This window comes from Scyliorhinus torazame, chromosome 9 (assembly GCF_047496885.1).
Source record: "Scyliorhinus torazame isolate Kashiwa2021f chromosome 9, sScyTor2.1, whole genome shotgun sequence".
NCBI classification, from domain to species: Eukaryota; Metazoa; Chordata; class Chondrichthyes; order Carcharhiniformes; family Scyliorhinidae; genus Scyliorhinus; species Scyliorhinus torazame.
Genome location: NC_092715.1, coordinates 264,710,728 through 264,727,733, shown reverse-complemented (window position 1 = coordinate 264,727,733; position 17,006 = coordinate 264,710,728). Strand labels below are relative to the sequence as shown.

Genomic DNA, 17,006 nt, shown 5'->3' with positions numbered 1-17,006 from the left:
CCACTTGTGTTGCCACTTTCAAAGATCTGTGGACCTGCACCCCCAGATCTCTCTGACTTTCTATATTCCTAAACTCCAGAAGCTCGACACCATCCAGGACAAAGTCACCATGCTCTTTACCTGGACCCCAACTGGCCAGATGTGATAGTTTTTTCTGCTGACCTGTTGTTAATCAGTCTCCATTCATTCAGTAGATTGTGTCAGTGAGCTACACTGCAGTGTAAGATGTTGCTCAGTGGGTAGCAGCTCAGAGTCAGAACTTGTTGTGGGTTCAGGTCCCACTCCAGAGATTTGAGTGGAGACAAAATCCAGGCTGAAACTTCAAATGCAGCGCCGAGGGAGTGCTGCACTGCCGGAGGTGTCGCCTTTTGTATAAGACATTAAAGCAAGGCCCTGTCTCCCCCTCGGGTGGGTGTCAAAGGTCCCTTGGTGCTTCTTCATCGACCTGCAGAGGAGTTCTGTCCAATATTTATCCTTTAACCAGTATTGATTGATTGATTGATTGATTTATTGTCACATGTACCAAAATTACAGCGATAAGCATTTTTCTGCAGCCAAGGGAACGTACACATTACGTACATAGTAGACAAAAAGAATAATCGACAGAGAACATTGACAAATGGTACATCAACAAATAGTGATTGGTTATAGTGCGGAACAAGGGCCAAACAAAGCAAATACATGAGCAAGAGCAGCATAGGGCGTCGTGAATAGTGTTCTTACAGGGAACAGATCAGTCCGAGGGGGAGTCGTTGAGGAGTCTACTAGCTGTAGGGAAGAAGCTATTCCTATGTCTGGATGTGCCTTCTGCCCGATGGAAGGGTCTGGAAGAAGGCAAAGCCTGGGTGGGAGGGGTCTCTGACTATCACCAAAGTGGGAGATTATCGGGTCATTATCACGTTGCTGTTTGTGGAGTCCTGCTGTGCTCAGATTGGCTGCTACATCTGCTACATTGCAACAGTGGGCACACTTCAAAAAGTACTTCACTGGCCCTGAAGTGCTCTGGAAAGTCCTGGGGCTGTAAAAGGCGTTATATAAATGCACATCTTTCTTTTAGAGTCAGAAACTGTGTATGTCAGGCCATTTGCAACAAAAAAGTATTTAAGATTGTTTAAAATATTGTACCCACAGTTATGTAAATACAGTAACATCAAAAGCATCATTAGATTGGCTGTGTGGGAGGTAATATTCACAAAAACCACTTCCCAGTAACTTTACATTGAAACTATTTTTCGTACTCATTTTTTCCTGTGTTTTTTAAGCATGTTTTTTTTTTTAAATTTTGGTCAGATTTGTTCTCATTTAGAGGTTTCGCAATTATTCGCCATTAGATTGACAGTGAATGCAGTTTGTTCGTCCTGTTCCGGAAACATAAGACTGCCAAGATTTTACACCCAGGCAGAATCTCCAGTCTGTTGTGAACATGGTTGTAAACACTCCAGCATATCTGTTTAAATTAAACCATCAAACACATTGAGCAGTTGACAGTTTCACTGCACAAACCACTCTTTTTGACATTAATTAGATTTTCTTTGGGTTCAGACTCAATCGCAGGTTTAATATCTGAGCAAATTAAATGTGTGCATCGTCACACCAGCTCCATTCATTTATGTATGGAAAACTACTTTCATCAACATTGACATAACGTTTAAACAATGATATCTTAATGACAGAACCTAACATAAAGTATCATAGATCATAGAATTTACAGTGCAGAAGGAGGTCCATCGAGCCCGCACCGGCCCTTGGAAAGAGCACCCTACCCAAGCCCACACCCCCACCCTATCTCCACATTCCCACCTAACCATTTTGGACACTAAGGGCAATTTAGCGCGGCCAATCCACCTAACCTGCACATCTTCGGACTGTGGGAGGAAACTGGAGCACCCGGAGGAAACCCACGCAGACGCGGGGAGGATGTGCAGACTCCGCACAGGCAGTGACCCAAGCCGGGAATCGAACCTGGGACCCTGGAGCTGTGAAGCAACAGTGTTAACCACTGTGCTACCGTGCCGCCCACTAATTACTGAAGTAACTGCTGAATCTGATAGCTCAGTGAAGTTGGACTAAGAGAGGGAGAAACATTTTAGACCTTGCCCCTCGAGGGTGATTTAAACCTGTCTCTCAGCAGTTGGGTACACTATTGGTTTTACAGCCCGCCACGTTCTATTCTCTATTTAAAGTCAATGAGTAATCTTGGGCTGGTCTGAAATCCAAATTCCATTGATCCCGTGGGCTGCCAAGGAGGCGAGATTAGCGTTCAATAGTTGAATTGTTTTGTGTTCGATTATGTTAGTCTGGTAACAGATCCATGCTCACTGTGCTTGAGTGGTTAAGCCTGGGTGATGACTCTGAGCTAATGTAAACAGACACACCAGAAGACCCGAGAAGCTGAGCTGGGGTGAGCACGGGTGCAGACATTCTTTGAGTGCGGAGATATTCTTTTAAACACTCCAAATAAACGTGTTGCACACTTGGAAACTAATCTCATCTCTGCATTGCCCTGAGGTAAACCAAATATATATAATTCTGCAACAAATTGACGATTTGATCAACAGTGAGTTCGGTTAAAATTATCTTTCAGCATTAATTGACTTGGTGAGAATTTCACAGTCAGTTCCTTTCTTGTCCTCAATTGAGAAAGACGCACTTTTCCACCGGGCATCACTGGCCACTGGTGAGAGAGCTGATAATATAATAATAATAGCGTATTGTCACAAGTTGGCTTCAATGAAGTTACTGTGAAAAGCCCCTTGTCGCCACATTCCGGCGCCTGTTCGGGGAGGCCGGGACGGGAATTGAACCGTGCTGCTGGCATTATTCTGCATTGCAAGCCAGCCATTTAGCAAACTGTGCTAGCCCCAGATGTTAACCCTGCCTTTCACCAGGCCCGTTCTAACAGTGCAACTTCCATCCCCGCCGACCAAACTTGGAAATTTCCTCACTCCCCATGACTCAACACCGCACCACATGGAGCGCCGATTGTCAGCTCCGGTTGAATGATAGCTCTCTCACTTCAGAGTCAGAATGTCAATGACTCCAAACCACACTCCAGTGACCCGACCACATATGATCCAGTCGGATACTTCAGTCCGGTTTAATAAAAATCTGCTTTCACATTTCCTCCTTCAGAATGCCCCGGAGCTGTTTTGCAACCATTGAAGTGCTTTTTGAAGTCTAGTCACTGTTGGAGTGTATTAAACACAGCAGCCAACCTGCACACACAGAAAACCAGTACTAAAAACAATATGATAATGAACAGATAATGCCCACCGATCGGCCGGTCGCTCGGGCTGGGAGCCTCCTTTCTTCCGCGCCGGCCCCTGTAGCCGTACACCATGTTGCGTCGGGGCCGGCGCGGAGAAGGGAGCCACTGTGCACGCGCGGACCCCGCGGCGCCCTGTTGACGCCGGGATCGGCAGCTGGAGCAGTGTGGGTCACTCCAGTGCCGTGCTGACCCCTGTAGGGGCCAGAATTGCTGATCCTGAGGCCATGTTGACGCCGTCAGGAAACACGACGGCGTTTACGAGGGCGTCAACACTTAGCCTCAGGATCAGAGAATCCCGCCCGTAGTGTATGAATATCCACAATGCTGTTAGGGAGGGAGTTCCGGTGCTTTGACCCAACGACACTGTAGGAACAGCGATAAATTTCCAAGTCAGGAAGGTGAGTGACTTGGAGGGGAACTTGCAGGTGGTGGTGTCCCCCATGAATCTGCTGCTCTTGTCCTTCCAGGTGGCAGAGGTAACGGGTTTGGAAGGTGCTGCGGAAGGAGCTTTGGGGAGTTGCTGCAGTGCATCTTGTAGATGGTACACACGGCTGCCACTGTGCGTCGGTGGTGGAGGGAGTGAATGTTGAAGATGGTGAGTGGGGTGCTAATGAAGCAGGCTGCTTTGTCCTGGATGGTATTAAGCGATTGGGAATTTCAAGATTAAGATTGTTTTTTGTTCTGCAGGTGTTAGAGAAACAAGGTGGGTAAATAAGGGTAAAATTCACTTCGCCCGTCAAAGAAATGAATGCACAGATTGAAAGGCTTCCTTCTGTTCCTGTCTTCTGATACTGTTTAAAATCAGTTGGAATACAGCTCTCCCTGAACCCTAACAATGATTAAGATAAGATTCTGTCGCAGAAGTGTTCTGTTCTGAGGGGCATAGATAAGGTAGATAGTCAACATCTTTTCCCAAAGGTAGGGGAGTCTAAAACTAGAGGGCCTAGGTTTAAGGTGAGAGGGGAGAGATTCAGAAGGGCCCAGAGGGGCAATTTCTTCACTCAGAGGGTAGTGAGTGTCTGGAATGTGCTGCCAGAGGTAGTAGTAGAGGCGGGTACAATTGTGTCTTTTAAAAAGCATTTAGGTAGTTACATGGGTAAGATGGGTATAGAGGGTTATGGGCCAAGTGCGGGCAACTGGGACTAGCTTAATGGTAAAAACTGGGCGGCATGGACTGGTTGGGCCGAAGGGCCTGTTTCCATGCTGTAAACTTCTATGATTCTATGATTCTGCCTGTCAATTTACATCTCATTGACGAAACGGAATCTCAAGTGTTTGTGGAGCTATAACTTGGAGGGAGTACGATACGGATTCTATCTCGGAAGGAAAAATGCTTGCGAAATTACTGAAGGAACAACTTTCTTCCATTTATTTCCCAGATAGTTTTTGTCAGCGTTTGTAAGAATTTCTGGAACTGTGGAAAAGTAGCATTGGATGACATCACAGTGAGCCAAGGAGACTGTCGGATCCCTGGAGGTATGGACTGTGCTGAAGGGATAAGTATGAAAAAAAAAAAGCATCAATATTTATTCATCCTTCATGTTATCAATAGTGAACATTACCAGCAAGATGCCTTTCATTGTTACCATGGTTATGCCAACAAAATATCCAGAACATCACCAATGGACAACAGCAGAGGATCCATTAATTACGTGGCTATTTCTAGCTGAATCCACAAATCTGAATTTTGGAATTGGAGCAAAAGTCGCCAATTCATCTCTTCGAGGCTGCTCCGCCATTCAATCAGATCATGGCCGATCTCTTCCTGGTTTCAAATCCACCTCCCTGCCTGTTCCCCATATCCCTTTAACCTGCTTTTAAAATCAGAAATGTACCTGTCTCCTTCTTGAAACCATTTAATGACCCCAATTCCCCCGCACTGTGGCAGCGAGTTCCACAAATTCACCACCCTCTGCGAGAAGTAGTTCCTCCTCATCTCCGTTTTAAATCTACCGCCTCTCAAACCAAGGGGGCGATTCACTGAGCCCCGCGCCGGGCCGGAGAATCGGCGCAACCGCGCCCCGACACCCCGACGCCGCGCGCGATTCTCCAGGGTGCGGAGAAGCGGCGGCATTTGCGCCGGTGCGTTTGACGCAGTGCAGGCCGCTGGAATCGGCCGATTATCCAGCCTGGCTGGGCCAAGCGGCGGCGCGGATACGACCGAGTCCCGCTGGCGCCGATCACCCCTGGTCGCTGCCGGCGGGAACTCTGCGCGAAGGGCCGGGTGGGTGGCCTGTGGGGAGGGGGGGGGGACTCCGATGGGGTCTGGCCCGTGATCGAGTTGCACCGATCGGCGGGCCGGCCTCTTCCCCCCACTCCCCGGCACTACTTTCCTGCGCGGCCGGCACCTGATCACCGACGCCGTGTTGCGTCGGGGCCGGCGTGGAGAAGAAGTCCCCCGCGCATGCGCGGGTCGGCGCGGCGCCCAGTTGGTACCGGGAAGGGAGGCTGGAGCAGCGTGAACCGCTCCAGCGCCGTGCTGACCCCGTGCGGGGGACAGAATAGGTCGTACCCGGGCCCGGTTCGCGCCGTCGTGAAACGCGACGCCGTTCGCGACGGCGCAAACACTTGGGCTCCATTTGGGAGAATCGCCCCCTATATCTGTGACCTCTCATTCCAGATTACCCCACAAGGGGGAGCATTTGGTCTACGTTTACTTTATCAATCCCTTTTAGTATTTTATACACCTCGATCAGATCCCCTCTCATCCTTCTAAACTCCAGCGAGTATAAGTCCAAACTGTTTAATCTCTCCTCGTACGTCAACCCTTTCATCCCCGGAATCAATCTGGTGACCCTCCTCTGAACTGCCTCCAATGCCACCACATCCTTCCTCAAATAAGGAGACCGAACTGGACACACTGCAGAGCTGGTTGTAAGTCAGCGGGGATTTGAACAGATCACCACATCCGCTGCTCGAAAACTGGCCGTGCGGGGAGTGGTAGGTTTTGGCGCAGGTCGCTCAGGAGTACAGTTAGGATACATTTGTCCACGCGAAGAACAGTAGAATTTTGGATCTCTCTTCCACAAAACGTTGTTCGTTTTAGATTTGAGATAGGTTTACAAAAATTTGTCACAGGCCAGGAGAAAGGCAGGTGGAATTGAGTTGAGGGACTGCCAATTGAATGGCCCATAGACTCCCAAGTACATGCAGGTCTCGGGATCCCTGGACCCAGCCAGAAAGAGGTCCAGCTCCCGCTTGAAGGTGAATTTGGCAACCACTGTTGACCGCCCGTTCTAACGATTGACCATTCCTGGGAAAAAGAACCTCTTTCTGAATTCCAGCCGGGAATCGGGGCCCTAAAGTGCAACCTCTGACCTGGACGGTACTTGATTCTGAGGCCTCCCCAGTTGTACCCTCCCTCAGGAATTTAATCAGGTGTCATTCTTAATGCTGCAGTATTTTCAGATTATGTTATTACAATGGAAATGTTGAACGAGGAAGTGGGTTAAATCTGGAATAAGAGTCCTAGCTATTTATGTCCCAGAAGGAGGTGATTCGGCCCGTCACATCCATGCTAGCTCCCTCAGAGCAGTCCAGTCAGCCCCATTCCCCTGTTCTATCCACGTTGCCTGTAAGTTTATTTCCATCAAGTGACCATCCGATACCCCTTTTGAAATCATGCATTGTCTCTGCACCCCCCCCCCCCTCCCTTCATGGGCAGCGAGTTCCAGGTCATTGGGTCATTGCCACTCGCTGTATAAAAAAGGTCCCTCCCCTGCATCTCTAGGGCAAAACCTGAAATCTGGTCCTTAGTGGATGGGAACAACTTTTCTGTGATTATCTTATCCAAATCTGTCATAATGTTGTTCAGCTCTATCAAATCATAGAATTTACAGTATAGAAGGAGGCCATTCAGCCCATCGAGTCTGCACTGGCCCTTGTAAAGACCACCCTACTCAAGCCCACACCTCCACCCCATCCCCGTAACCCAGTAACCCCACCTAACCTTTTTTGGACACTAAGGGGCAATTTATCATGGCCAACCCACCTGACCTGCACATCTTTGGACTGTGGGAGGAAACTGGAGCACCCGGAGGAAACCCACGCAGACGCGGGGAGAACGTGCAGACTCCGCACAGACAGTGACCCAAGCCGGGAATCGAACCTGGGACCCTGGAGCTGTGGAGCAACAGTGCTAACCACTGGGCCCCCGTGCCACAATCTCCTTCACTCCAAGGAGAACAACCCCAGATTCTCTAACCTAACCTCGAAGCTGAAGTCTTTTGAAGAGATTATTTTTCTTTCCACAGGTTCCTGGCTACCTACCCCAGGAAAGTGCAGTTTTGATGGGGATAATTGTGGATTTGTGCAGGATCATGATGACAAAGGCAACTGGTACAGAAGAACGGGTACAACGCCCACATCCTTCACAGGCCCAAAAGGAGATCACACTACAGGGGTAGGTGAGTTGTATTTCGATAAACGTCCTTAACGCAGTTGCAATATTGTTTGTCTCTTTCCTATAGCGTGGGCTGACTAAGCAAGAACAAGTTAAGAGGCTTTCCTTATTTACTAAGTGGCCAAAGTCTGATTGGGGGGGAAAGTAAGGCTGACTGCCAATTATTGTCTTGGATATTGATGTAACCCTGACTTCTCTGAGTAGCAAATTCATTTTCGTCTGCCACCTGTGCCCTACTCATACCCGGACATATCCACCCCTCACACCTTTGCTTGCTGCCCTACGTTGGTTCCCAGTCCGGTAACACCTCACTGTTAAAATTCTCATCCTCGCATTTAAATCCCTCCATGATTGTTCTGTTCCCCCCCCCACCCCCCAAGCTGAACTCTTGCACATCCCCGATTTTCAATTGTTCCAACATCGGCAACTGTGCCTTCAACTGCTGACACCCTAAACTCTGGAATTTCTTCCCTTAAACCTTCTACCTCTCTCTCTCCTTGTTCAAGATGTGGCTGAGAATCCAACTCTTTGGCCAGTATTTACATCCCCAGTCTCAATATCGCCTCATGCAGCCCGATGTCGGATTGAGTTTGATCATCACTCCTATGAATATTAAGTTGATATTCTCGTATTAAGTTGATCTTTTCTCTACACCTTGCTATAACTGCAACATTATATTCTGCAGTCTCTCCTTCCTTCCCTATGTACAGTACGCATTGTCTGTACAGCATGCAAGAAACAATACTTTTCACTGTACACTAATACATGTGACAATAATAAATCAAATCAAAATGAAGTGCCTGAGGATGTTTTAATACATTGACGAGGCTGTGTAAATGATGTTGCTTGATTAGTGTGTGAGGAATAGAGTATAATGTTCAGGAAGTGTTGTTGCAACTGTACAAGGCATTGGTGAGACTGCACCTGGAGTATTGTGCACTGTTTTGGTCCCCTTATTTGAGGAAAGATGTAGTGGCATTGGAGGCAGTTCAGAGGAGGTTCACTAGATTGATTCCAGAGATGAGGGTTTGTCGTATGAGGAGAGATTGAACAGTTTAGGCCGATACTCTCTGGAGTTTAGAAGAACGTGGGGAGATCTAATTGAGGTACACAAGATGCTAAAAGGTCTGGATAAAGTGGACGTGGAGCTGATGCCTCCTCTTGTGGGGCATTCTAGAACGAGAGGTCATAATCTTAGAATAAGAGGGAGCAATTTTAAAACAGATTGGAGGAGAAACTACTTCTCCCAAAGGGTTGTGAATCTGTGGAATTCGCTACTCCAGAGTGTGGTGCATGCTGGGACAGTGAGTAAATTTAAGGAAGAGTTTGACAGATTTTTAATTGGTAATGGGTTGAAGGGTTATGGAGAACGGGCAGGACGGTGGAGTTGAGGCCAAGATAGGATCAGCCATGATCACATTGAGTGTGTTTAGGCTTGGGAGGCTAAATTGCGAACTCCCGCTCCAAGGTCATGTGTTCTTGGGAGGAGACGCTCTGGCTGATTTTGCAATCCAGATCTTGGTCTGTAGCATTGTAGGTAGCAGATAAGGAACGTATCAGACATGATTGAATGGCGGAGCAGACTCGATGGGCCGAATGGCCTAATTCTGCTCCTATGTCTTAAGAACTTATGAGAGCACGCCTCAATATGAATGAAGAGGCTTTTGTGGAGTTTCCTGTTCTGTGACGGCCGATTGGCATTCCAGGTCATCCCACGAGACCAGAGGGCTGCGTTCTACCAGCCGCTCCGAGGCTGGGTGAAGTACAGTAGATTTGGGGGCCCCGGAAGACCTCCTCACAGTGGCCAGCGCTCCTGGTGGCGCCGTCGCACTGCTGGCTCTCTGATTGGATCAGCCGTTCTTGGGGGAAGGCTGCTGTCTGTAATAGGACGAGCCTTGGGAGAGTGGGGGGGGGGGGGCATTTAATTGGCTGTTGTCCCTAATACCCAGTGGGAAGTCCACTCGATGCCCCTTGTGTGGGAGCAGCACTCATTTTCCGCTGATGTCCGCCCTCTGTCCAATCAGCAATGTTCAGGCTGGCGAATGAAACAAAGGCAAGATTCTTTTTTGAATTATTTTATCGGGTGCGGGCGTTCCTGGCAAGGCCCGCATTTGTTACCCATCCCTAAGTGCCCTTCAACTGAGTGGCTTGCCAGGTCATTTCAGAGAGCGGTTAACAGTCAACCAGGTAGAGCGGCACGTGGTGCAGTGGTTAGCCCTGCTGCCTCACGGCGCCGAGGTCCCAGGTTCGATCCCGGCTCTGGGTCACTGTCCGTGTGGAGTTTGCACATTCTCCCCGTGTCTGCGTGGGTTTCGCCCCCACAACCCAAAGATGTGCAGGGTAGGTGGACTGGCCACGCTAAATTGCCCCTTAATTGGAAAAAAGGAATTGGGTACTCTAAATTTTTTTTTTTTTAAAGAGTCAACCAGATTGCCGTGCCTGGAGTCACATGGAGGCCAGACACGGTAAAGGCCGGCAGTTAAAGGACATTGGTGAATTATGACAATCTATGCTAACTCCCCCCACATATGAACATACGAACAAGAGATAGAAGGGAGCTATTCAGCCCCGGCAGCCAGCTCCGCCATTTAATAAGGTCATGGCTGATCTAATGGTAACCTCAAATCTGCACCCAGGCTCTCACCCTCTTGCTTACCAAGAATCTACCCTCCTCTCTCCTTAAAAACATTCCAAGATTCTACTTCCACCGCCTTTTCAGGAAGTAAGTTCCAGAGACTCACGACCCCCTGACAACAAAAATGTTCACCTCCTTTCCGTTTTAAATGGGCAACCCCTTATTTTTGAACAGTGACCCGGGTTCTATATTCTTCAAGAGGAAACATCCTCTCCACATCCACCCTGTCAGCAATCCTCAGGACCTGGCGTGTTTCAGTCAAGTCGCCTCTTACTCTTCTCAACCCTGAAAAGTGTGAGGTTGTCCATTTTGGAAGGACAAATATGAATGCGGAATACAGGGTTAACGGTAGGGTTCTTGGCATTGTGGAGGAGCAGAGAGACCTTGGGGTCTATGTTCATACATCTTTGAAAGTTGCCACTCAAGTGGATAGAGCTGTGAAGAAGGCCTGTGGTGTGCTCGCGTTCATTAGAGCGTTAGCCTGGCCTCTGGATGATTAGCCCAGTAACATCGCCACCCCACCAACTTTTCATAGCTGAGAACGGTCGGAAGGTTTTCCTCACTTGGCCAATAATCCGCCAGCCTCGCGGTAATTTATCTGATGCTCAACCGCTAAATGCCTGGTTTATCGGCGCTCGGGCGGCACGGTAGCACAGTGGTTAGCACTATTACTTCACAACCCGGGTTCGATTCCCGGCTTGGGTCACTGTCTGTGCGGAGTCTGCACGCTCTCCCCGTGTGGGCGTGGGTTTCCTCCGGGTGCTCCGGTTTCCCCCCACAGTCCAACGATGTGCAGGTTAGGTGGATTGGCCGCGCTAAATTGCCCTTCGTGTCCAAAATGTTGGGTGGGGTTACGGGAATAGGGTGGAGGGTGCTCTTTCCAAGGCCTGGTGCAGACTCGATGGGCTGAATGGCCTCCTTCTGCACTGTAAATTCTATGATTCTATAATTCAAGTTCAAAAGTTACCGTGATGTGATTTGAACACGACCTCTGACCCGCGAATCCCAGGCTGTTCCGATTAAGCTGCAGGGCTGGTTGTTACACAGCCTTCAGGAAGTACAGCTTCTCCGCGTGATTTTTAGTGAAGGGGGGAGTCAGCACACCCCCACTATCAGATACCATGTTTGTGAGTGCTGTGTCCATTCACGGTGAGACTGAGGAGTGGCTTTTACACAAAGGGTGAAATACTGCAGCTGTTCGAAGCCTGAAATATAAAACTGATGTCTCTTAAACCTGCCTTTGTCCTTTCCCTGTTCTCCTTTTTCTTTTTCTGTCACTCCCTCTCCACTTTTTGCTCTCGCTCTCACCGTGCCATCAGTTTCCTGTTTTTATTTTGGGCCGGCCTAGTTGTCAGTACGTGAGGAGACACCCTTTATCACCTGGGGCAGCACGGTAGCACAGTGGTGAGCACAGTTGCTTCACAGCTCCAGGGTCCCAGGTTCAATTCCCGGCTTGGGTCACTGTCTGTGCAGAGTCTGCACGTTCTCCCCGTGTGTGCGTGGGTTTCCTCCGGGTGCTCCGGTTTCCTCCCACAGTCCAAAGATGTGCAGGTTAGGTGGATTGGTCACGCCAAATTGTCCCTTAGTGTCCAAAAAAAGGTTAGGTAGGGTTACTGGATTACGGGGATAGGGTGGAGGTGTGGGTTTAGGTGGGGTGCTCTTTCCAAGGTCCGGTGCAGACTCGATGGGCCGAATGGCCTCCTTCTGCACTGTAAATTCAATGATTCTCCCTCTTCAGCCAAGGCTCCCACGCCTGTTTTATGATTTCTTCACGTCACTCAGCGTCACCTTTAGCCCGGGAATCGCTACTGTGAAGATGTTTAAGGTGCTACATAAGTGAAAGTTGAGAGGCAGAAGGTCGGAGGGTTGATGCCCCACTCCTGAGCTCACAATGCAGGCTGTCACACCCTGCGCAGTACTGGGGGAATGCTGCACTGTTTGAGGTGCTGTCTTTCAGATGAGACGTTAAGCTGTGGCCCTCTCCGCCCGCTGGGCTGGATGCAAATGGTCAGGGTATTGAACAGGAGTCTGGGGGGGGGGGCGGGGGGAGATTTCCCCGGTTTCCTTGGACAATATTCACCCGTCATCCCACATCACTAACAAAGAACTACACAGCACAGGAACAGGCCCTTCGGCCCTCCAAGCCTGTACCGGTCGTGATACCGTCCTCCACCACTAAATGAAATGAAAAATGAAAATCGCTTATTGTCACCAGTAGGCTTCAATGAAGTTACTGTGGGAAAGCCCCTAGTCGCCACATTCCGGCGCCTGTTCGGGGAGGCTGGTACGGGAATTGAACCGTGCTGCTGGCCTGCCTTGGTCTGCTTTCAAAGCCAGCGATTTAGCCCTGTGCTAAACCAGGGGCTGGGTTAATATTAGGGTTAGGGTTAATATTAGGGGGTTAATAATAGAACAGATTATTATTGCATTGCAGCTTGCTGTGCGCAAATTAGCTGCTGTGTCTCCCACATTACAACAGCGACCGCACCTATTTGGCTCTAAAACACATTGGGATGTTCTGAGGTTGTGCAGACAAGTGTGTTTCACGTTGCTGTTGTTACTCTACCAGAAATGTGCGAATAGAAACAGAGGAAACAGCAGCAGGAGGTGGCGATTCGGCCCTTCGAGCTGCTCCGCCATTCCTTATGATCATGGCTGATCATCAATTTAAATACCCTGATCCCGCCTTTCCTGACTGCACCACGGAGCAAGAGAAACACGAGGTAGAATGGTGTTACTGATCTGCCTCGCCATCCAGATCTTAATCTTGGAAAGTACTGTGTGGATGAACGTTGCCTCACCAAAAGAGATGAAAGTTATTTTTTTCGATCATGTTCTATCCTGGCATGTCGGCTTCGCTGGCAAGGTCAGCATTTGTGGCCCGACCCTAGTTCAATTGAGTGTCTCGCTTGGCCATTTCAGAGGGCAGTTCCGAGTCAACCACCTCGCTGTGTGGGTCAGGACAAACGTGTGGGCCAGACCAGGTGAGGGCGGCAGATTTCCTTCCCTGAAGGCCATGAGTGAACCAGGTGGATTTTTTTTTTTTTTTCCACACCAATCGATGATAGTTTTACGGTCTGAGGCAAGCTTTCGATTCCAGGTTATACCGATTGAATTTAACTTCCTCCTGCCGTCGTGGTGGGGCTTGAACCCCTGCCTGCAGAGCGTTAGCCTGAGGCCTCTGGATCACTAGCCCAGTGAATCTTTTACTGCGCCTTCCAAATTGAAAAGCGGGTCGCCTCACGCACCAATGTGAGGTCGGAAGGTGCTTCGGAGAGAGACGTGGTACTCGACAATTGAGAAAGAGGTTCTCGCCACCAAGTGGGCAGTAAACAAGCTCCGGTATAACTGCTGGGTAGGGAATTTGGCTTGGACCTGAATAGAAGCCAAACTGGAGTTTGAGTAAATAATTTAAGTGTGCCTTTCGCCAGCTTAATTATGCGGTTCTCTGAGGCAATCTTTAGAAATGCTACAAGACACACTGAGATACTTGTCTCTCAAAACAGACACACTGCCCAAGCTGGGGGTTAGCTATATTTGGGGTTGCAGAAGAACCGGGAGTGCAGGAGGCGAAAGAAGCCGACGTTTTGGCCTTTGCGTCCCTAGTAGCCCGGCGAAGGATTCTACTTATGTGGAAAGAAGCGAAGCCCCCGGGCGTGGAGGCCTGGATAAACGATATGGCGGGGTTCATAAGACTGGAGCGAAAAAAATATGCGTTAAGAGGCTCGGCTCAGGGGTTCACCAGGCGGTGGAAACCGTTTCTTGACTATCTCGCGGAATGATAATGGAAAAACAGAATAGACAGCAGCAGCAACCCGGGGGGGGGGGGGGGGGGGGTTATTTCGTGTTTTGTTTTTTGTTTTTCTTTCTCTCTTTATGCTAGTTGTGGATAATTGCTTCTTGTGTAATACTTTTTTCTCATTTATTGTTAGTTTAATATATTATTTAAATAACGGTTAAAGTACATTTTATTAATATTAAGTTGTAAAAATGGGAAATTTTTGTTTGAAAAACTTCAATAAAATATATATATTTTTAAAAACAGACACACTGAGATACTCTCAGGACCGACACTGAGATACTCTCAGGACAGACACTGAGATACTCTCAGGACAGACACACTGAGATACTCTCAGGACAGGCACTGAGATACTCTCAGGACCGACACACTGAGATACTCTCAGGACAGACACACTGAGATACTCTCAGGACAGACACTGAGATACACTCAGGACAGACACTGAGATACTCTCAGGACAGACACACTGAGATACTCTCAGGACAGACACACTGAGATACTCTCAGGACAGACACACTGAGATACTCTCAGGACAGACACTGAGATACTCTCAGGACAGACACACTGAGATACTCTCAGGACAGACACACTGAGATACTCTCAGGACCGACACACTGAGATACTCTCAGGACAGACACACTGAGATACTCTCAGGACAGACACTGAGATACTCTCAGGACAGACACTGAGATACTCTCAGGACAGACACACTGAGATACTCTCAGGACAGACACACTGAGATACTCTAAGGACAGACACACTGAGATACTCTCAGGACCGACAGACAAGACATCTACTGGTTCCCCTTATCCAACTCGGGTTGAGACTTGCACAAGAAACTCAATAAATCAGTCAGACACAATTGTCCTTTCCTGAAGCCATGCTGACTCTGCTCGATTTGATTGACTTTCCAAATGTGTTGTCGTTGCTTCTTTAATAATTAACTCCAACTTTTTTCCACAATAGATGTTAGACTAATCGACCTATAGTTACCTCGCTTATTTTTTGAATAGTGGTGTCATATTGGCAGTTTTCAATCCTCCGGCACTACTCCAGAATCCAAGAATGTTTGTAAAATTACAACCAGTGCATTCACTATCTCTGTAGCTGCTTCTTTTAGGATCCTGGGATGCAAGGCATCAGGGCCAGGGGACGTATCTGTCTTTAGCCCCATTAGTTTGGCTCATACTACTTCTCCCATGACGGTGTAGCTGTGGGGGCTGTCCCTGCACTTTCTAGGAAGCACTTGAGAACAAAGAGGCAGACTCATTAAAAAACAAACTGTGGTTATGAAAACTACTCCTCTGAGTTAATGGATCCCTGCAGAGCTATAAAAATAAGCAATCTGAATCTCCCCTTTGAAACTGCCTCGACCTGTCCATCAAAAAACTTTCAGCAGGGATGGTGTGTGTAACTGAATATAAACAATCCAGTTCAAAGCTTTCAGCTTTCTGGCCATCTCACAGACGTCTATACTTTGACAGTGTGAAAACAACTTCACATGTTTCCACACCCTTAAAGGGATAACTTTGATCTTTATCCCACAGATCTTTACACATGAATTTCTGACAGACTTTTTAAAGGGTCTAGTGGTACAGATGAAAACATTTTCACTTTATTATGAGAAAAAAATAATTTTTTACCAACCGATTGGTTAATAGCTTTAAAGGCAGCAGCCAAACGAGCCCAATCGCGGGAAAGGCACCTGACCTGAGCCCCAGCAGCCCAGCACAACCCCCCCCCCCGACCCCCACTTGCCATGAAGGACCCCCCCCTCGGCACCCTGGCGGCAATTGTTGTGAGGGCAGTTACCACCGTGCCACTCCTGCAATGTGCCATGTTAAAACTTTCCAAGAGGGGTGGGCTCTGAGGGGGGCTGGGGGGTGAGGGAGGTACTGAGAGGAGGACTGGGCCCTGAGGGGGGGGGGAATGTACTGAGAGTGTGGGCATGTACAGAGGGGGGGGGCCAAGTACTGAGGAGTGACGTACTGAGGGGGAGGGTTCTGAGGGGGGAGTGAGGTGGGAATGGGGGCTACTTGAGGGGGTGCTGAATGGGCTGGTGTGGGAGGGGGGGGGGGGGAGTGATGTGGGAATTAATGGATGGCTCTGAGGGATGGTTACGGTGAGGGGAGAATGAGGGGGGCTGAAGGGGAGGTTCTGAGGGGTATGGGCCCTTGTGAGAGATTTGGTGGGGAGCGTGGGTCCTGCAGCGGCTATTTGAGATCAGAGATCTCGGTGGTGCGGGACCTGCAGAGAGATTAGGCCCCGCTCCCCCCTCTCAGAGCAGCGCGGACCCCGGTGTGACAGGCAACGACCTGTCAGACTCCCTCCTAGCACCAATGGGAATCACTCTGGATTTTCGCTGATGGGAGCCCTCAGCCACAGTTCCGGAGGATCACGCCCCTTATCATAGAATTTACAGTGCAGAAGGAGGCCATTCGGCCCATCGGTTCTGCTCCTGACCTTGGAAAGAGCACCCTACTGAAGTCCACACCTCCACCCTCTCTCTGCAACCCAGTAACCCCATCTCACCTTTTTGGACACTACGGGGCAATTTATCACGGCCAATCCGCCTAACCTGCACATCTTTGGACTGTGGGTGGAAACCGGAGCACCCGGAGGAAACCCACGCAGACACGGGGGGGAATGTGCAGACAGTGACCCAAGCCTGGAATCGAACCCCGGTCCCTGGCGCTGTGAGGCAGCAGTGCTAACCACTGTGCCGCCGTGCCGCCACCTGATGGAAGGTAAGAAGCGTCTTATGGGGGTAAAGAGAGGCAGAGAGGTTGAGGCGGAAGATTCCGGAGCTGAGGACCGAGCCGCCGATGGTGGTGTGATTAAAATCGGGACTGCAGGAGAGACTAGAATTGGAGGAGCGGGGAGATTCCCGAGGGTCCCGGGG

At 49.2% G+C, this 17,006-nt stretch overlaps 1 protein-coding gene across 4 annotated transcripts in view; it reads left to right on the top strand.

Moving 5' to 3' along the window:
• Positions 1 to 17,006, top strand: part of mamdc2a (MAM domain containing 2a) — a 154,566-nt gene that overhangs the window by 122,002 nt on the left and 15,558 nt on the right. For 3 of the 4 annotated variants that reach the window (XM_072517392.1, XM_072517391.1, XM_072517393.1), the window contains exons 10-11: positions 4,648 to 4,744; positions 7,522 to 7,674. In XM_072517392.1, the coding sequence (XP_072373493.1) occupies positions 4,648 to 4,744; positions 7,522 to 7,674 (250 nt within the window). The remainder of the gene's footprint in view (positions 1 to 4,647; positions 4,745 to 7,521; positions 7,675 to 17,006) is intronic. The other variant, XM_072517394.1, reaches the window with a different exon arrangement.